This window comes from Kogia breviceps, chromosome 5 (assembly GCF_026419965.1).
Source record: "Kogia breviceps isolate mKogBre1 chromosome 5, mKogBre1 haplotype 1, whole genome shotgun sequence".
Lineage (NCBI taxonomy): Eukaryota > Metazoa > Chordata > Mammalia > Artiodactyla > Physeteridae > Kogia > Kogia breviceps.
Window position 1 is genome coordinate 121,104,156 of NC_081314.1, and position 22,842 is coordinate 121,126,997.

Below are 22,842 nucleotides of genomic sequence, written 5' to 3' on the forward strand. Positions count from 1 at the left end.
TCAATTATCCTATATACACATTCATACAGATACAGTATGCATATGTATACATTATATATACAATGTATATATTATAGATAGCATCTATGTACACTATATATGGTATGTATAATATATATTTCAGATACAAACAATATTTGTACATACAGAATATATAATATATACACACACACATTTTTAATATGCTTCCTACTTCATGTATGTGTCTATTTGCACACTGCTACCTCCGAATTTGAAATTTGAATGCAGTAGAAAAATACTGAATTGAAAATTCAGAGACTTAACTCCCATTTTCACTTGTGTCCTTCAGCAATCCATATGTTAACACGGGGTCACAATTTCCTCATTTATATGGAAAAGCAACGGGACCAGAAAAGCAATCCCCAACATGAGGCCGGAAGAAAACTAATCCCACAAGATATTTTCTGGACAGAAGGGGTCTATGAGGAAATAAGTCATGCAAAGCCTGCATATTGCCTGCCTCTTCTAGCAATTCTCTAATATGTTAGTATAAACCTCCTGTGAAAGAAAACCACAGGAGGCTGTTTAATTCAGCCTTTGTAATTGCTACCCATTTCACTGAGGTTACTTGGCTTTGGAAACATTTCTGGTAGAGCCTATCATGATACTGATCAGAGGTCTATATGTCCATGGCATGCTTGGGGTCTGGTATTGTCTTTGGCAAACCCTGAACAAACAGCCTCTGAGATTCTTTCCAGCTCTAACATTCTAGTTTTTTATATGGATTCTTTTTTTCTCTATAATTTCCCACTGGCAGGCTTTAGTTATCAAAAGTTGCAACACTTAACTGCTCTTAAGTTTATTGATTTAGATGCTGTGAACCATGCATGATTCATATCTACTTGCTAATAGCAAATGAAAAGCTAACCATGGTTCACACCTCTTCACTTGTTAAGACTTCCCATAAAAATACAAACTGACAAACAAACAAAACCCTCAGTACCACTAAGAATGCACAAGTTTCTTTCTTTAGTGGAAATATAGATGGGTGCTAAATAGTGAGATCCTTTTGTGAATCAAGAACAAGGATCATCATGAGACCACCAAATGCGCCCACTACATGGAGCCCAGAAAGGAGGTTGACCAAGTTCCTCTCACTAAGAATCTGAAAAATATTTAGTAGGAAATAAACTATTTTCTCTGTTCCATAAAATTTTTCCATAAAATGTTAATAGCATATTCACAAGTAAGTATGAAAGCTTTTGGCAGAAAATACTAACACAATTACATTGTTCATTTTCCACAAAGAAGTATAGTAATTATGACAATCTCTCTTACCTAGTTTAGGACATGATTTTTCCTTAAAGTCGGCACAATCCACACATGAACCAGTCTTGTAATCTTTGTATGAATGACAAGGAAGTGAAATAAAATTGCAGCTTGTTTCCAAAGCTGCCATGAATAAGTAAACTGCTCTCTGGTGGTTGCATTTAATAAATTCAAGTCCTTAAGTGTTCAAAGTCAAGCAGTTAGATGTATTAAGCCAAGTTCAAGTAAGTTTGAAAAAAAATTAAATATTAAGTTCTACCTAATGCTGTGCACTGTATGAATATCAAAGTGCTGGCTACAATGCAGTTTTATCTCAGGCAACTAAACAAATGTTACCATTTAAAACTTAAATGTAATATGCCTTTTACATGAGATTTATTAGAAATTTTTCTAAAGTAATAACACAGCAAAAATGTTTAATTTCAATTATTCAACAAACTCTACACACAGTGCTACCATATTTAATAACTAGTGTACACATATCTCCCTTCTTAACTCTCATGCCTAACATTTCTATTCAGTGTCAGAGATGACCGTGAAACAAGGTGACATTAAAACTTTATCATGTCTCTTTCCTTTCCTAACTTCTCACATCCCTATCCCTTTAACCAAACTTCTCTAATTGCAGTGGCCTTTAAAGATGTGGTACTTGACTGATTGCCACTGTAGACCTCAGAACAATTTTTTGCCATAGCTCTGAAGTGAGCCAAATTCCACACCTGGAGCTGTTGCTCAGCTATTTATGTACAGAATAACCAAGTGCAGAAGTTCATAAATCTGTGTTTGTACAATACTATGGTAATGGTAAAAATTAAATCCTGAAGCCAAACTTGTGTTATATACTTTTGCTATACATGCTTCTTCATTGACTTATAACTTCTCCTAATGTTTAAAATGATAAAAACTGTTGAAACTATAATGTAATAGGTTTCACCCATAACCAAATGGGATGTCTACTGGTAACATTTATGAACTGAGAAGGATCACATTAAACCATTTTTCCACCAATAACTCCTGAATCATGAGCAATGGTGATTAAAAAAAAATCTTGCCCCCAGATTAATAAGGGAAAAAAGTAAACTGATTTTCTTTCATTATTTTGACTCATGCACAATGTATTCTAAAATACTATGGGTATACCTGAAAAAATTGATTTCGGACAGCCAGGTTGCTTTTTCCCTCCATTTGGATAGAAATCTATATGTCCCAAGGGTTCTTTAATGCCTAAACCTGAGAAGAAAAGCACCCAAGAATCACAAAGTAAATATAATCAGGTCAGCAACACTTATGTAAAACAAAATCTCCTATAAAATCCTTTGAAAGTGACTCAAAATTTGAATTGAAAATAAGATAAATGCTATTTTTTAAAAGATGAGTTTTTCTGGTATTCATTCCTCAATTAATTCCTCATGCAAATTATGTTTCATTAATTTAACACATGTACATGTGTTCAGTTTATTATGGGTCCATCACAGTTCTTTGTGCTGTGAATATATAAGTGAGAAAGGAAAATGGAGCAAAAATCCTTATCATAGTGGAAATTACATCCTAGTGAGAGAAAGACATAATAAACAAGTAAAAATACAGTATGTCAGATAATAATAAGTGCCGTAGAGAAAAATTAAGTAGAAAAAGGAACAGTGAATGCCTAGTGAGTGTGGTAGGTTGCACTTTTAAGTAGTTTGCTTGGGGAATTTCCCACTGAGGAGGTGAGAATTGAGCAAAGATGTGAAGGATGTGAGCGAGGCAGTGAGTCAAGAAGGTATCTGCGTGCACATGGAGTATTCAAAGAATCCAGGTTAGCTGGTGTAATGCGTGAGAAACAGCATCGGAGGAAATGAAGCCAAGTCATTTAGGACCTTTTAGGTGAGTGTGATCATTCGCTCTCATTCTGGATAATAATGTGTAGGATTTGCTGCTAGACTCACTAACTGGAAAACTCGAATGCTGCTTCTGCTGGAACAAGTTGGGCCAGAGTGACACGAAACATGTAGCTATGCTTTAAGAGTTTCTGTATACACTTGTCCATTGGTATCCATGGGGTATTGGTTCCAGGACTGCCTCCCCCAGTCTCCCGCCCTCCCACACGGACACCAAAATCTGAGGCTGCTCAAGTCCCGGATATAAAATGGCACAGCACAGTCGTCCCTCTGTGCCCAAGAGTTCCACATCCGCAGATACGGACGGCCAACTGCATCTGTAGAGCCTTGGGGCACCAGGGAAGGTGCAAGTTCTGGGTGCATTCCCACTATGGGGTCTATAACCCAGGGGAGCCACAGAAAGAAAAGAGGTTAGCAAGCTCAGAATATTCAGGACTGTGGTTAGATATAAAATCTTGCTGCCAAGTAACATTGCACTGCTTTGGCTTGGGGTACAAGAAATTTCGTACAACATAATGAACTCTTGAGACAGATCAGCAATAGATTCAGTACAATGAAGGTACATACTTGGGTCTGACGGTAGGGATTAAGTTGCTGTTACTTGATTTAGTTCTAGTATGTATCAGAACACGGTAACAGCTAGTGAGGTGTTAGCAGGCCATGAGGACACTGGGCAGGTACATTACAGGGGAGGGGATACAGCATATAAGGAAAGACAAAGGACAACTTAGATGACTTCCTTAGAACTCCCTGGAATCCAGGGAAGCATATGTATGATTTGATTGTGACAGTGGTGAGGGTATGCTAACCAATTCCTCTACATTCCATTATCCACTTAGCTTGTGGAATTTTAGTAAGGAAGGACAGTCTTCTAAATATAACCCCAAAAAAGTCCAATAATTTTGGAGATCTTTACAATTTCCTCCTATCTGAACTCAACATAGAGTTCCAAGACTAGAGTGTTTCAGGTTTAGAGCCATCATTTTCTTCAATCTGCTTCTGAAGTAGAATCAAACCAAGAAGACTGCTCAGGAATCAGGAAGAAGCAAAAGATATTTATTATTACAAGCAGCCCTTGATTCAGGCATGTCATTTCCCTTTTATCAGATGGAAAGGGCAGGGCAGCTTGGTCTGCTTAGGCCATTGATTCTTTTGGTTTCAAGAAGGGTGGGGAAAGCAGATATGGCTTTCTAATTTTCTTTTTATTGTAAAATATAAAACCTACATGCAGAAAAGAACATAAAACTAAAGATTAATTAATGAATATAAAGCAAATAACCACTTAGCTATCACACCCATGTCAGGAAATAGAACCTAGAAACTCCCAGTGTGCCCTTAACCCAGTAACTAGCTTCTTACTTTTCTATAAAACTAAGAACCATGTTTACTTTTAATTTTTTTTTCTTTTTTGCTATTGCTATTCTCTACCTTCTACGGATGCCTCTAAAACAACATATTTTAGATTAGCTCATTTTGGAAATATATATAAATTGACTCATATTTGTATCTGGCTTCTTTCAATTATCAGTATATTTGTGATATTAAGCCACATTTTCAGGTGTAAATGTAGTCATTCATTTGTAATCATTCATTGCTATATAGTGTTTTATTGAATGAACATACTACAACTTATTTATCCATTCTCCTGTTGGTGGACATATGTTGTTTCAAATTTGGGGTTAATATGTGTTAATACTATGAACATTATTGAACACACACATCAATGCATATGTGAAGGAATATCTGTTGGTTTTATACCTAGGAGTAGAATTGCTGTGTTATAGAATATGAATATCTTCAATTTTAATAAATAATCCTAAATAATTTGCCAAAAGAGATTGTACAAATTTACCCCCTACCAACAACATGTGAATATTTCTATTATTCTACGTCCTCTCCAATGAATGGTCTTGTAAGGCTTTCTAATTTTAGTCATTCTGGTAGGCATGTGCTGTTTCACTGGGGTTTTAATTTACATGTTTCTGCTCACTGAAGATTTTAAGAACTTTCCATTGCCTAGTTGGAATTTCTCTTTTGTAAAATGTCTGTTCAAGTCTTGATTTTTAAAAATTAAGTTGTATTTCCCTTTATTACTGATGTATAGTGCTTACTTATCTCTTTTCCTGTTTTGCCTTGCTGTTAGCTTTCATAAAGTGTTCTTTTTTTTTTTTTTTCTGCGGTACGCGGGCCTTTCACTGTTGTGGCCCCTCTCGTTGCGCGGCACAGGCTCTGGATGCGCAGGCTCAGAGCCGCTCCGCGGCACGTGGGATCTTTCCCGGATTGGGGCACAAACCCACATCCCTTGCATCGGCAGGCTGACTCTCAACTACTGCGCCACCAGGGAAGCCCCATAAAGTATTCTTTAATGAAGTTCTCAATTTTAATATAATTAGACATCTTAATGTTTCAATTTGGGTTATGGTTTTTCATGCACACTGAAGAAAAATGTTATGTTATGAAGATTTTAAAAATAATATCTTGTAATATGTTTATTGCTTTTCCTTTCACATTTATACACACCATAGGAAAAGAATTTTTGTGTTTTATGGGAGTTAGAGACCTTTTTATTTCACTTTGAGTTTTCATTTGACTGACAGAACCACTTATCAAAAAGTCTACAAATAACAAATGTTAAGAAAAGGGAACCCTCATACATTGTTGGTGGGAATGTAAATTTGTGCAGACACTATGGAAAACAGTGTGGAGGTTCCTTAAAAAACTAAAAATAGAACTACCATATGATCCAGCAGTTCCACTCCTGGGTGTATATTTGGAATAAATGAAAACACCAATTTGAAAAGTTACATGCCCCCTAGGGTGCATAGCAGTACTATGTACAATAGCCATGACATGGAAGCAACCCAATGCCCATCAACAGACAACTGGATTAAGAGGATGTGAATGGAGTATTATTTAGCCATAAAAATGAAATATTGCCATTTGCAGCAACATGGATGGATCTAGAGAATATTAAGCATAGTGAAATAAGTCAAAGAAAAACCAATACTATACAATATTACTTATATGTGGAATCTAAAATGTAATACAAATAAATGTATATACAAAACAGAAACAGACGCACAGACATAGAAAACAAATTTATGGTTACCAAAGGGGAGAGAGCAGGGGGAGGGACAAATTAGGAGTATGGGATTAATACATCAAACAGATAAGCAACAGGGATTTACTGTATAGCACAGGGAATTATGCCCAGTATCTTGTAATAACTTATAGTGGAATATAATCTGTAAAAAAAAAAAAAACCTGAAACACTAACCTGTATACCTGAAACTAATACAATATTGTAAATCAACTATTCTTCAATTTAAAGAAAGAAACCCAGAAAAAAAAAAAGAATAATTTTCACACTGTCCAGCAGTACCAAAATCATAATAAATCTAATAAGTTCCATAACTTTTTTTTTTTACTGACCTTTTTGTCACCCTTACACTAATGACACTGTCTTCACTACTACCATTTCATAAGACTTGATACCTGGAAGCACATGTCTTTGTACCTTTTTCTTCTTCAAGAATACTTTAGGGCTTCCCTGGTGGCGCAGTGGTTGAGAGTCCACCTGCCAATGCAGGGGTCGCGGGTTCGTGTCCCGGTTCGGGAGCATCCCACATGCCGCAGAGCGGCTGGGCCCGTGAGCCATGGCCACTGAGCCTGCGCATCCGGAGCCTGTGCTCCGCAACGGGAGAGGCCACAACAGTGAGAGGACCACGTACCACAAAAAAAAAAAAAAAAAAAAAAAAAAAAAAAAAGAATACTGTAACAGGGGCTTCCCTGGTGGCGCAATGGTTAAGAATCCACCTGCCAATGCAGGGGACATGGGTTCGAGCCCTGGTCCGGGAAGATCCCACATGCCGCGGAGCCGGTAAGCCCGTGAGCCAGAACTACTGAGCCTGCGCTCTAAAGCCCACTAGCCACAACAACTGAAGCTTGTGGGCCTAGAGCCCTTGCTCCGCAACAAGAGAAGCCCCCGCCCCCTCGCCACAAGTAGAGGAAGCCCGCACGCAGCAACAGACCCAACGCAGCCAAAAATGAACAAATATATTAATTTTTTTAAAAAAGAATACTTTAACAATACTTGACCCTTTGCATTTCCATATTAATTTTATAATTAGCTTGTGAGGTTATTTTTTAAATATTGGCTTTTGACAAAGATTGCATTGAATCTGTAGGTCAACTTGCAAAAAATTGACATGTATACGATACTCACATTCATATGTATGGTTTATTTCCTTTTTATTTTGGTCTGCAATGTTTTGTGGTTTTCTGCATAGAGCACTTGCACAATTTTCTTAAGAGTTATTTCTAGGCATGTTATATTTTATCTTATTAAAATGGTATAATTCTAAAATTGTATTTGCTAACTCTTATTGATGGTTTCTAGAAAGAACTGAATTTTATATTCAACAACCTTGCTAAATTTTCCTGTGAATTCTAGTTAATTATCTGGAGATTCTTTGGGGTTATCTATGTATGCAAACATATCATCTGAAAATGATTTTATATTTTTATATCTTTTAATACTTTTCTCTTCTTACTGCACTTGACATCCAGTAAAATGTTGCCTCAGAATGACTAGAATAGGCATCCTTATCCAGTTCCCAGTCTCAAAAAGAATGTGTTCCAAATTCCATCATCAACGTGACATTTTCTACAGATTTTTGAATAGATATATTTTACCAGATTGTGGAATTTTACTTCTTTTCCCAATTTTCAAGTTTTTGCCATACATAAATTCTCCCTAAAGCTTTTTCTGCATTTGATTGAGATTATTAAATGAATTTTCTCCCTTATTCTTGTGCTGAGATGAATTAAGAAGTTGATTTTTGAATGTTAAACTAAATTTGCTTTTTGATAATAAATCCAAATGGTTATGATTCAATACCAGTTTTATATGTTTCTGGCTTACTAATGTGATATTTTATGCATAATTTTTGCATCTATGATTATTACAGAGAATGTCCAGCAAACTTTCTTTTTTGCAATGTCTTTCTCAACTTTTTACATTAAGTTTGTGATGGCTTTCTAAAAAGGTTGCAAACCATTTCCTATTTATTAGTTATTATCTGAAGGTGTTTGTGAAACAGTGGTCTTATTTATCATTTAATTGTTTGGTAGAGAACAAAAACTTGCCTGGGAATTTACTGTGATGGAAGGCTTTAAATTACAGTTTCTATTTTATCAATAGTTAAAAAACTCTTCAGATTTTCCCTTTTCATTTGTCAGTTTGGTAAATGCTTTTGCTTTTCATAAGAATTTTTATATTTCATATATCATACCATATGGTCATATATTTTCATATTTATTTGCAAAATATTGTTCGTTACATTGCTTTGTGATGATAATACCTATAGTATCTGTAACACTATCTCCTTTATTATTATTATTAGTTGTGTTTTCTATCCTTGTCCTTTCTGTTTTTTCTCTCCAAGGACTCATTAATCTGGAGGGTGATACATGAAGTTCAAGCCTTTCATTTTATTGAAAGAAGGTAAAAATGACAGTTTTAAATAATTAATGTTGTCTTTTTAAAGTGCAAAGTTTTGGATTTTAAAATCACTTCTATTTGATATTTTTATTCCATTTTTGTATGTTTATCATCAGCTTCTTAATATCTATGGGTATATTTTATGTTTAATTCTTAATTTCCCAAGATAGATGCTTAGATTATTGATTTTCAGCCTTTTAAAATATCTGTAACTGGACATTTACTTCTAGTCATGGCTTTTGCTGACTCCAACAAATTTTAATATGTAGTAACTTTAATACTATTGAATCAAAATATTTTATATTTCCATTATTATTTATTCTTCCCTCATTAGTTATCTAAAACTATGTTTCTTCTAAAAATATATGGATTTTCTACTTAGATTTTTCTTATTTATTTATAGTTTAATTGCTTTGAATATAGAGAATACTACCTTTTATGCTTCCCCCTCTATGAAATTTTTGAGAATATTTTTAAGGCCCAGTGTATAATGTTTCTCTAAAATATCCATGGTGCTTTAGAAGAATGTATATTCTCCAGTTGTTGGGTATAATGTTTTATAAATGTCCATTAGATCTATTTTTCTAATTAAAATTTCCTACTATGATTGTGCAGTTGCTTTTTTTTCTGCAACGGGATAGTGTAAAGTTTGCTTTATGTAATTTGAAGCCATGTTATTAGGTATATACAAACTATATACAAACTGGTGAGTTGAAAGTTTTATAATTTTAAGCCTTTCTATGTTTCTACTAATTTTGAGATAAAATATTTTTGTCTAAGTTAATGTATGTAGATTCACCACCTTTTGGTGGATAATATTTGCATATCAATGTTCTACTTTCAAATATTCTGCTTCCTTACTGTTATATGTGTCTTTAATAAATAACACATAATTGAATTTTTGTCTTTTTCACTAAGTGTGACACCATATTTTAATTGAATCTAATAGCCTAAATTTAATTTAGGCTATTTACATTTAATGGTATAGCTGGGTTTAATTTTACCATCATATTATTTACTTCTATTTACTTTGTCTGATCTTTATGATTCTTTCTCTCCTTTCTTGCCTTCTTTTGGACTTAAAAAAAATTATTCTCTCTTGTCCTCCATTGGTTTGGAAGTTATATACTCTTTTACTCTTTTATTTTTGGATACCTAGAGATTTAACAGAAAGCCTTGATTTATAAATCAATCAACTGTTGACAATTACTTTTAACCTTTCTTCCATACAATTAAAGGAACAAAAAATGTTGAACTTCATTTAACAGCCCCCAAAATATGCTATTTTTGTAATGTATTTTAATTTTCTCTATATATTCCAAATTCCATAAAACAGTAACAATGTTTTATGCCATCAACATCCATTTAGATTGAACTGTATTTTACTATTTTCAATACTCTTCCTTCCTGAATAGCCATCAAAGGATAATTTTCCTTCTTTTGATGACAATTTCTCTCAGTGTATACTTGTCTGAAACTATATAGTTTCCTTTTTTTTTTCCTGAAACAGATCGGGATACTAGGCAGCTATTTCCTTTCACCATATTGGAAATGTAACTCTATTCTTTCCTAGCTTCCACTGTTTCTGTTGAGAAACTAGTTGTAATTTGGGTCATTTTTTATTCATTTAATTTTATGCTGTATGCTTTGATGTGGTCTTTTCTGTAACTTTACTATCATGTGTCTCAATGAGGATGTCTATTTATTCACATTGGAATTAATTGTGCATTCCAATTTTTTGATTATAATTCCTCAGTTTTTAGAAATTCTGAGATATTATGTTTATATAACATTTCTGTTCCATTTTTCTCTCCTTTTATTTTGAATTTGAATGAAACATGATTGATTGACCCTCTCACTATTTATCCTATGTACCTCTTACCTCTCTGTATTGTCTGCTCTCTTTGATTTTTGCTCCGTATTGTACCCTTTTACTTTATTCTAGAAATAGACTTCTCACCTATTTTCCAAGTCACTCGTTTTCTCTTTTTACCTGATTCAAAATTTCTGTTAAACCCATTCAATAATTGTCAATTATTTTATTTTTAAGTTAAAAATTTTATTATTTTTATCAAATATAATAGGTCATATTTATATTTAAATGTCATTCTCTGCTGATATTTGTAATCATATCTTTTATCTCTTTGAAAATATTAAGCACGTTTTAGCCAGTGTATAATAATTCCAATAGTTGGAGGCCTATGGGTCTGTTTCTGTTGATTATTGTTTCTGTTGGTTCTCATGCATGTTTCTTGCTTCAAGTGTACCTGGCTATCTTTATTTGGATGCTGGACATTTAAAAATATATTTATAAAAATAATTTGAGACCAAAGATGATGTGCTCTTCCTACAAAAAAGTACTATTATTGGCTTCTATCAGGTACCTAGCAGGTCCAACAATCCAAGAGCTTCCTAAACAAAACACAATAAATGAGATTTTTCTGGCAACTTCAGATTATTAAAAGCTTTGCTAGAGATTATAAAAAGCCTGGTTTATTTCAAGTTTACCTTTATTCCTACAGTGCTACCCTTTGGAGTCCCCAAAAGTAGTATAAGATGTTTTACAAGCCTCATATGAGGGTTTCAAAAACACTTCCCATATTCTCTGCACCAGAGAAAAGTGACTCCAAATTACCAGTTCACCTCCATGGAATTTTTCTGTCTTCTGGATATTAGACTGGTAATTTTTTCCTGATATCCCAGCAGGAATGTTTGTTCAAATTACCTAATCAACAATTATGAAAGGCAACATAGCTTCCTTAACATATACAACTGAAAAAGGACAAGAATTACTGGCAAGTAGAAAATGCACTGATAGGTTAGTATTTAAGGAAAGGGCAGTGTCTCATTCAGAGATTCCTTGAGACAGGTGAATATGCAGTATCAAAAATCTGTGTTCCTCATTTGTGATAGTCATAAAAAGATCAGTTAAAGGTGCCAACTATGTGGCATCTAGTGGCAAGTTAGATTTGATAAGCTAAGTCATCAAAAGATATTAAGAATATAAGACAATCCAAACAGCTTATTAGGAAAAGTCAAAAATGCAAACAAAAACAATAAAAAGTATGAAGAACTAATTCAAAAGGCCATAGGAGAATTGAAGTTGGAATTTCAAAAAGAAGAGTTCAAAATTGCAGAGTAATTGGCACTAGGTGTGCTGTGTGTGGGAATGTTAAGCTGATTTACAGGGCTAGAGATAAAGAAAACGTGAAAGGTTGAGGGTATCAGAACTATGAGACTTTAGGCACTGACTCTCTGTATGATGTAGATGAACTTAGATTGCAAATAAAGAGCATAATTGTTCTGATTATAGGCTCAGCCCATTGGCATACAGACATAGAATTTGAAAAATTGTCTTCTGTGGCATTAATGGTATTTATATATCTCACAAAATCATTGGTATGCATCACCACAGGGTAAATTCAGAATAATATGGGAGAAAATAAATTACCTGGACCAAAGAGAAAAAAAACCTGAAGAAATAGGGAATTGGGAGCAGTCTTTGGGTCACTTCCTCCTGTCTCTGCCTTAGCACTATATCCTCCCCATGCACCCCAACCACAACACATGTAAGTTACCAGTTAATTTGAGCAGCATACTGGTGAAGCGCAGAGTTTGGAATCAGAAGGTTCTATTTCAAATTCTGACTCTGCCTCCTACTGGCCTTGTCACCTTTACCTGAGCCTCTTCTCCATTTGTAAAAGGGGGATAATAACGTTTACTTACTCATGGGGACATAGGAGAATTCCGTAATTAATTCACATAAAGAACTTGAAGTGCCTCGTATATAGGAAGTACTCAATAAATATTAGTACCATCAGTTTCAATTCAGGAAGGGGATCTGGGCCATCTAAAATATTACCTAAAAGTGTCTGTCCAATGCACTCTGGCCAGAACGATCCATAGTCGGTGAGACATTTTGAGGAAAATAATTAAAAATCTTTAGGGAAAAGTACTCTCTCTGTGCCTGAAGATCTGTGCTCAGTTTGAGTTGACATACAACAAAGTGATAAAATGAGAAGAGAGAACGGTAATCTAAATGCATCAGGAACATTAAGCATGAGGGAAGTTGTAATTAAATCAATAAAATTGTTAATAGCATGAAAAGGATGAAGTATATTTTTTTATCAAATTTCAGTTTTTTTAGGATGACATGACAGTTCTTGAAACCTGAAGGAGGAAAGCTGAAGGCAAAGAGTTCCCTTGGACACCACAGGTTATCACTAACTCCAAGAAACGTTGCTTGTGGGAAATATAATCACTATATAATTACAGTCTTATCACTTCATCCACTACTCTCTCTTATTAAGTTTTCCTCTTCCCCAGTGTCTACATCTCCTTTTCCCTTTTCAAATAATTAAGCAATAAATCCTACATTGTTACCATTGGTATCAGTGTGTATGACATCCACAATATTTGCATCAGTGTAATCTAATTTGCCATTTGATGGTTTTCCAGAGAACTGTGGTCCAGCAGGGTCAAGACCTGAAATTCAAGAGAGAAGCTATTAATCTATTAATCAAGTCATACTACAGAGTTCAGTAGATCATATGCTTGCATTATTATTACATTATAAACATAATGAGCCTATACAGTTTTAGCTTAAACCCATCCAAAACCAAATCTAACAATAAATGAAATTAGATGAATAGCAAGTATCTTCTTTATTTGAATAATCTTTTTTCCAGTCTTCAGAGTTCATCAATGATGTAGTGTTAAGCCACACTACAGACGCCTAGACAAAATATTGTGGGATTTTTTTAGCATTTTTACTTAAGAAGTAATTAGGAGTGGCGGGAAAAGTGGCCCCTTCTAGGGCGGAGTGTGTCGGTTGTGAGTGGTCGTTCTTCACGCCCCGGATGGAGAGGCCGTCCGAAGAGCAAGCCGCTGCCAAGGCCGCGGACTCCAGAGGGGAAGGCGAGCCGCCACAGGTCGCCGGCGCCCAGGGGGCGTGTCCCGAGGACCGCATGTAAGAGCACAGACCAAACAACAACTCTTGGAATATAAATCAATGGCTGATGCAAATGAAGAAAAAAACTCCAGAACAAATCATGCAGGAAAAGCAAATTGAAGAACTGGAAAAAGAAATTGAAGAGGCAAAAGTTGCTTTTGAAATGAAAAAGCTTGCGTTAGACAGTGTGCTCATGGATAACATGAAACAAATACTAAGTCTAAATAAATTAGTAATGAAATCACAGCAGGTAACTTTGAATATAAAGCTGCTCTTATGCATTTTCATGAAAAAAAAGAAGTAATTAGGAATACACTGATAGTAAATCTCTATTTAATAGAAAGTAACTACTACTACTGCTGAGGAGGGGAAATGATAAATACTATCCTGGTCCTGTCTTTTTTTTTTTTTTTTTTTTTTTTTTTTTGTGGTACACGGGCCTCTCACTGTTGTGGTCTCTCCCGTTGCGGAGCGCAGGCTCCGGACACGCAGGCTCAGCGGCCATGGCTCACGGGCCCAGCCGCTCCGCGGCATGTGGGATCCTCCCGGACCGGGACAAGAACCTGTATCCCCTGCATCGGCAGGCGGACTCTCAACCAATGCGCCACCAGGGAAGCCCCCTGGTCCTGTCTTGAGCCTCATTCTGCACCAGCTCATCCTGGATCTCTCTATAGGTCTAAAATGTTAAGTGCAATTTGAGCTTGGAATAAAACATATTTATTATTAGCTTATCATTCATTTCTCACAAAAGTTTCCTGTGTACACATGAGAAAAATATATTAAAGGTTTCATAAAATATAGATATTATTTCTGGTGTACTTGAAATTCTAAATAAAAATGTGAAGCTCATGACATACTGCAGTGTGTCAGAGAAAGTGGGGAGGGGCTTCCCTGGTGGCGCAATGGTTGAGAGTCCGTCTGCCGATGCAGGGGGTGCGGGTTCATGCCCTGGTCCGGGAGGATCCCACACGCCGCGAAGTGGCTGGGCCTGTGAGCCATGGCCACTGGGCCTGCGCATCCCAAGCCTGTGCTCCGCAAAAAAAAAAAAAAAAAAAAAAAAAAAGGTGGGGAGGACATGAAATGCAATGCCTTGAGAACATCTATGCAATAGGGCAACAATCATCTTAAAAAGTAAAATACAATATTGCTTTATCTCAGTACCTTCTGTTATCCCTAGTTTATTTGGCCCACATGACGGAATGAGGCAGAAACTTCTCTCTTCCTATAAATTGTTCTGATGTAGAAGCACTGCATTTGCTGGCTTTTTAAACCCTGATGATTGCTTGGCATGTGGAACCATTCAAACTAGACTAATATGTGAATCAACACACCTTAAAATAAAGTAGGATTACTAGCAGATCAAATTGAGCTAGTATGGTGGTTGAAAGAGAATGGGCTTTGGATGCTAGGGACCTTTGCATAAATCCTGGCTTAGCTGTTACTAACTTTTTGACCCTCCTGCATTCATTCAGTTAACCTCAACTTTCACATCCATATAATGAGAATCAAGTTAAAACTGATCAAAGTAAGTAAGGTATACTTAAGGTTTGTAAAAATCCTAAATATCTAAACAAGTTATTCACCTCTACCCTCCCCCTCTGTTAACTTAAGACTCTAGTATTAACATTTGAAATAATTATAAATCAACTATGGGAATAGATCTCAATAATTCTAAAAAGCTAAATTAACTGGGGAAGGATAGTTTTAAAATCACCACCATTCCTAAAAGGAAGCCTGAATGTCCATGTCAGCATTATTTGGTTGCTAAGCTTTGTGGATGCAGTAACCTTGTTAAGGAAATACAAGGAGAGCTGGGGTCCAGAATCCCTCAGGCATGGATATCAACTCCTGATTCTCCCTTCTAGTGTTCAAGTAAAATTGTTAAAAGAATTAAAATACATTAAAGTTTCTAAAATTTAAGTACATGGTAATAGGTAATCTTCTTAGTTAATACATGAAAAAAGTTTTACATTTAATGGGCCAAACTTTCCTTAGGATTGTTACAATAATGTGTCCTTAAAATTCATACAGGACTGCAGAAATTAATCATTTTCCTCCCATTTCTATATGGGTAATTTAAGCTTGGTGAAGAAATAAGTAAGACTTAAGAGTCTAACCAAACAAAGACCAGCATCTGAATATAATATAGAAAAAAAAAGTTTGTGTATCATTTCCTTTCCTTAAATATTGCCCCTGTTAAATGTTAAATAAAGTAATAACTTCTGATGCTTAAAAGAATACTAAAATATTAATTTTGTCAAAAATATTTTACCTGTTATTCTTCCAACTTGACCATGAAATATCTTTCCAACAAATCCACTAATATGAGCCCCTAAGCTCACACCTATGAAATGAAAATTATCAAGAGATGCTCCATGCTTCTGCAATTCAAAATACAATGTTACAATTTTCATTTCAGAAAATCACATACTATGCCTGTTGCATCAATATTCTAAAATTCATTATTTTTTCTGGTTTAATCCATTTCTGGGAGACAGGGAATGGGATTTTAGAATTTCAAATAACTATATCTTTGTTAAATTTTTTCCATAAAATATCTGATTTTTCTGTACACAGTTTTAATACCATTAAATTTTTATTTAAAAATTTAGAAAACTTTGTCATTTTTATCTGGACTAGCATATGCAAAATAATACATTTAATTAATAAAGCATTTTGTAATAATAATAAAACTTACTTTGTGCTAGCTACATTGGTATGTGTTTTTTAAATCTCATATGTAATACTCACAATAGTCCTATGAGTTACATATTTTTATCCTATTGCCTAAAACATTCCCCAGCAGCCATTAAATGCTGAATAAATACGGTTTGATAAGGAGTTGCCCCAAGTCTCATATACTTATTACTATAAGGGAAAAGGACTTGAAATCCAGGTCTGTTCAACTCCAAAATATAAACTAATCTACCTCCCTTTTTTATCTGTAGATTGTGTCAAAAACTTTAGGAAGAGCGAACCGTGTGAAAAATCATCCTTACTTTGGAGATGATAAAATGAGACTCAGAGATTTTAAGTGATTTCCCCCAACACAAGCTGGAGAGTAATGGAGTCTGATCTTCCAAGCCCAAGTTTTGAACACCTTCTAGAGTCTCAGCCCAGGGGAGGGCGATGGGGGCATTAGGAGCTTAAATGAGGAAGAATTTCTTCTACCACACTCTCAGGAAGCAGGTCATGGTCCATTCTACACAGTGACACATCCAATGGCTTACAGAAAGATGTGGAACATTTTCTCTAATGAGGAACTAGATTCAGGTTTTCCAGGCACAGAATGATAATTTTCTTCAAATTTCTCAGACCAATGCCTGGAACCTCCAGGGAGTATCACTCTCAATTTCAGTGCTACTGAACTTTTCACCCCTTCTCCTTAATACAGAGACTTTGCAAGCAAAAGCACTTTTAGAAATCTAATACTACAATTTTCCTAAATTTCTCTATTTAACATTCACATGTTCCACACTTTGAGGTACATATTTATTCATTAGAGAAAAGACCACTGCTAAAAGGAAAAATCAATTATGCAATTTATAGACTATCAGTAAGAACCAGTGAATCAATTACTTCTGTCTTCAGAGGCATAGTTTGGTTTTGTCCAAATTTGAGGATGTAAAAATAATAATGATGACTGATATTATTCAATGGTTATTATATGCCAAGTGCTGGTTAAGAATTAATTTCATTTAATACTTAAATAAAATATTGTTAGAAAGTTTTGTTATCCCAAATGTATAGACAAGGAAATGAGGCAGAATAGTTAAGCAATTGCTCCAACTCACACAGATGATATGGATTTGGTGGTCTTTGAACCCCTCCAGTCTGAATCCTAACCACTATATGCAACTGCTTCTTGGATCTATGATGCTTGCTCGATTTCAGCAGGGTCTTGGAAGTTCAGCACGACACAACTCAAAGGCGATTTCAAGCTCAAGAATGTCCCCAAATCACATATCACCCTTCTTTCTCTCGAGTGCCATCACTACCACCTCCCTCTAGAAGAGACATGGATCTTCATATGTATTGACTTAGCAGTCAAAGATCAATCAAACTATAGATGACCTAGAACTGCCCTGAATTTATTTGACTCATCCCAACCCTGGACCTAAATGCTGGATAAACCGAAATGGAACTGAGACCTGCCTCCACGGTTGGCAAAAGTATGCTACTTTTCAAGCTGTTTTCCTCTCACTTTTACCAACGCACACTTGATGAATTTGAAACATTTTAGATATGCCTTAGAAAATATATCTAAAAAAATCTAATGATTATATAGTTTATCCCCTCTGTGCACATAGAATCACTACATTATCCTGAAGTATAGGAAGAGTTAAAAAAACAAAAATTTTAAAAGATTTTAAGATAAAACACAATAATTGAGTCTTTAAGATAATTTTTTTTAAATAAGGTCACATCTAGGTATAGAATTATCCTGACACAAAGAAAAGATGGCTGCATACGTTAGCATATCAGTGCAGTAATTCTAAATGCTACAGGAAAATGGTATTTTATTACCACTTTGCAGTATTACATAACATACTGTATATTGTATAACATATATAACACATAAAATTCCAGACTTACCAAAAGATTCTGAATGTACCTACTCAAACTCACAGCAACTTTTCTGGTATTTTTAACTGCTCTACTGTAAAGAAAAGTTGTAGCACCTCGGTTCCAGTCTACTACAATTATATTTATATCGTCTTGTTCCAACAAAATTCTCACAAAGTTCTGAAGCCAGGGTGGAGTGGAGCCCATTGGTCTGTATCCATGAATAAGCCAGACTGTTTTCTTTCTTGTGCTGAAATTAACATTAAGTGAGTTATCCTGCTTAAACAGTGACTCAGCACAGCTCGGATTGTTCCTTGTATACAATATCAAAAATATCTCCATTTTGGGATTAAACAGATCTATGAAGGAATCCTTTAAATTTAGCTGAGAGAATTTAAGGCATGGTTCTTTATTCTCTGAAATAAAAAAAAATAAGTCAGTCAAGCTGAGTATTGGGATAGTATTTGATGCGATTCCTGTTGCTGTTGCAAAGAAAAAAATTGAACTTGGAGGGTGGGGAGGTTTTCACTTTATTAGCATTTTAACATAATTTTCTGAGCAACTACAATGATTTAAGTAATTCGCTGATTACTTAAATAGACTTTTTGAACTAGATGTATTCAAAATTTACAATGAAATATAGAAGTAAATGTGGTTGGCTAAAAATTAAGAATTAATTTTTATCTATACAAAATAGCAACCGTGTGATTAAAATCATTAATATTGTTAATAAGGAAATTGTTATACACACCAATAAAAGTCCATAAATTGATTATGAACTTTAACAGAAATTTTACAGGGACTTCCCTGGTGGCTCAGTGGTTAAGAATCCACCCGCCAATTCAGGGGACACGGGTTCGAGCCCTGGTCCGGGAGGATCCCACATGCCAGGGAGCAGCTAAGCCCGTGCGCCACAACTACTGAGCCTGCGCTCTAGAGCCCACGAGCCACAACTACTGAAGTTCACGTGCGTAGAGCCCGTGCTCCACAGCAAGAGAAGGCACTGCAATGAGAAAGGCACACACCGCAACGTAGAGTAGCCCCTGCTCGCCGCAACTAGAGAAAGCCCATGCACAGCAACAAAGACCCATCGCAGCCAAAAATTTTTTAAAATAAATTTACAGAAAAATATTTAGGTATGGATAATAAGCATTACAAAAAATATTTTTTACCTGACTAGTGATCAAATAAACACAAATCAAATCAAAAAATATATCATTTTCTTCCTATCAAATTAAACAAAATTAAAAAATCCTTTAAATACATAATAGTTACAAGGGTAAATTTGTAACAAATATTCATATACATGGATGCTGAGAGCATAAGTTGACACATCCTTTTGAAATTTTATATGTGTCTAAGTGTATACTACACAGACATAATCTTAAAAATATCTACTCTTCCTGATTTTCTTTCTAGGATTTACATTAATGAAATAAATAATTTGTATTAAATAGAAAGACATTAAATCAAGTATCCTCCAATACAAAAAAAACTCTAAAAAATATAAAGACATTAATCAGAGGTTTATGCATAATCACACAAAAATTTAAAGCACCTTAATTATCATCATATAGAATTTCATCAATGTGTGCATCCTATTTGTCTATCTATCTACCTACATACCTACATATCTATCCATCCATCCATCCTAGAAAGAAGTAGAGCAGAAAATGAAATAACTAAGCCACACCAACAGCAATAGTCATTACCAGGCAGTGAAACATGGCTGCTTTTTATTTTCTTTTCATAGTTTTTAAGAATTGTATTTTTTTTTCCAAAATAAGCATATAATCTCAAAAAAAATTTTAATGAGAACATATGCTCGTACTGCTTCTGGAAATTTAACTTGGTAAGAAGATTTGGGAAAACAATTTGTCAATATATATCAAAAATGCACAAAAATGTTAGTAATGTTTATGCCAGTAATTACACTTCTAAGAATTTATCCCAAGAAAATAGTCTGAACACATGTAAAAAATGAATATACATTATTTTAATACTGGAAAAATAGAAGTGACTTAACTGCCCAGAAATAATGATGTACTTAAGCCACTACATATATAGGTATTTGATACATTTAAATGTTTATTTTAACATATATAAATATATATTTAAAACTACACATATATATTTTATGTGTAGATATATTTGGTAAATCCATAATAATATGCACTAGTTGCCATCAATCTAGTTTGGAAATTATTATTATTATTATTATTATTATTTTTTTTTTTTTTTTTTTTTTGGCGGTATGCGGGCCTCTCACCGTTGCGGCCTCTCCCGTTGCGGAGCACAGGCTCAGGACGCGCAGGCGCAGCGGCCACGGCTCACGGGCCCAGCCGCTCCGCGGCATGTGGGATCCTCCCAGACCGGGGCACGAACCCGCGTCCCCTGCATCGGCAGGCGGATTCTCAACCACTGCGCCACCAGGGAAGCCCTAGTTTGGAAATTATTTATGTGACATTGTCACAATTATTTAGAAGAAGATAAAGGACGAAGGCAGTGAAGAAGAAGCAAGACCTGCATTCAATTCTCAGATTAACAGCTGAGAGATACTTGGACAAGTGAAAAACTTTGATACTTCATTTGTTCTAAGTACAAAGGAATGAGGAAGTGGAGAGGAGAAATAAACCTCAATGCAATATCAGTGCTTACTGCACAGTACAAATTGTGTAGGGAATTGTGCTTCTCCACCTTCCTACCAGCTGGAACTCTGAGAACTCTCAATGCAATTGATACATCCAAACTGCTGGTCCACTCCAAGCCAAGGTAGATTTTACCTGGCCCTGGAATGAGTAATGAGGAATAAACAATGGAATCTCTGTGATAAAATAAGGGAAAGAAATTACTTAAAACAGCCAACAGAAAAGTCTATGGCCTATTACCAGGATCCAGAAGTAATAGCAGAAAACTCTTTAGCACTCTCATTAGAATGCAAGAAAAACCACATCTCAAAAACAGGAGGCCACTAAGAGAAAATTTATTGAGGCGAAAAACAATAGGTTAAGTTCAAAATGGAATAACAAGGAAATCTCCTGGCAGTCCAGTGGTTAGGACTCTGCATTCCGCTGCAGGGGTCACAGGTTTGATCCCTGGTCAGGGAACTAAAATCCCGCGTGTGGTGCAGCCAAAAAAAAATTGATAAAATGGAATAACAAGATACTCCAGGAAAAGTAAAAATGCAACTGCAGAATAAAAATTCACTTTATAGATGTTAAAACCTGTAAATCTCACCTTATAGTAAGAAAATGAAGGAAGAAAGATATTTAAATTATGAAGGTAAACACAGATACGGGATAGGAAATAATGAATCAAATTAAAAATCATCAATGTTCCCCTGGCAGGTGGGGCAGGAACTGGGGAGACAGAGGGTAGCGGTTAAAACAACTAAGGAAATAATTGCATACCAGGGTGTGCAAACTAAAAAAGGCTCAGCATGACCTAGAGAAAATCAGTTCATCAGACTCACCAAGAGACCTCCTAGAACCCAGTTTTGGTTTCAGTGAAAGAAAAAATATCCTGAAAATATCAAAGCAGAAAATCCAGGTACAAATAGAAGAATGGTGACTTCAGATTTGTCTTCCAAAACAATACATCAGACAGATAAAAGTGTAATAAATGAAGATTATAAGTGCAAAAGTTTGTGGCCTAACAATGTTATAGTCTTCCTAAAGTATACCACCCATAATTGACTAAGTACAGTTCCTGACATCATCACTGTTAAATAAATGATAGATTTATTGAAGACAAGAGCCATAAAAACTCACAGTATAAAAAGAATGAAAGTGAGCACAGAAATGAGTTAGACACTAATATAAGTGTAAACAGCATAAAACTGAGTAAAAAAAATGCAATATCAGAAGTTATTGTTCAAATGTTTAATAAGAATATTTAGTGTAAGTCAATATGCTAATAAAATGGGAATGTAGGTTAAAAGGGGTATAGAGAAAGTAAGTGTACAAAAATTCCTTAACTGGGGGATTCAAAATGTCAATTTAAAAAAATTTAATAAATAGATAAGTATGGGTTTTAAAAAATATTGAAAACTTAACTGTTAACCATTACACTATATAAAACAGTACACATAAATTTCTACTCACTAAATAATATAAAAGTATAGCAACAGTGTATATATACAAAAGACACAAAGAAAATGAAAAATATAGAAAGTAGAAAGCATAAAACAAAATAATAAAATTACACAAGAGAAAAAGATATATATGATATATATAACAGTTATGTAACTGTAATAAAGCCTTACGTTAAAAACCAAAAAAAAAAAAAATCAGCTTTCATAATAAAAGAAACTTATCTATAAATGATTTAAAGAAGTACATGGGAAATTTTAATGGAGAGGTAGGTATATTCTACACAAATAAAATAAAAGGAAACTAGGTTGATATACTAGATTGCAATGATGGCTCCAATTCATCACTCTTTCCTGAGTCCATGCCATTTGTCTTGTAACTTTGAGGTATCCCCATGATAAGCAGGGTGATTTGCCCCGCTTCCTGATATGGGTGCAAATAGTAGAGCTTGCCCTGGAAAATAGGACATTGGTAGACATAACGCAAGCAGATGCTGAACTGGGCTTGCACGTTAGGGCTGGGCCTCCCACACTTCTGCCATCACCGTGAAAATACCCCAGG

At 35.0% G+C, this 22,842-nt stretch overlaps 1 protein-coding gene across 1 annotated transcript in view; it reads right to left on the bottom strand.

Moving 5' to 3' along the window:
- LIPI (lipase I) overlaps positions 1–18,598 on the bottom strand; it is a 53,492-nt gene extending 34,894 nt beyond the window's left edge. Inside the window, exons 1-5 of the mRNA XM_059065639.2 lie at positions 18,221–18,598; positions 15,897–16,005; positions 13,057–13,158; positions 2,431–2,520; positions 1,300–1,467 (exon numbers count right to left, since the gene is read on the bottom strand). Of these exons, the coding sequence (XP_058921622.2) occupies positions 1,300–1,467; positions 2,431–2,520; positions 13,057–13,158; positions 15,897–16,005; positions 18,221–18,532 (781 nt within the window). The 5' untranslated portion in view covers positions 18,533–18,598. The remainder of the gene's footprint in view (positions 1–1,299; positions 1,468–2,430; positions 2,521–13,056; positions 13,159–15,896; positions 16,006–18,220) is intronic.
- Between the last annotated feature and the right edge of the window lie 4,244 nt (positions 18,599–22,842).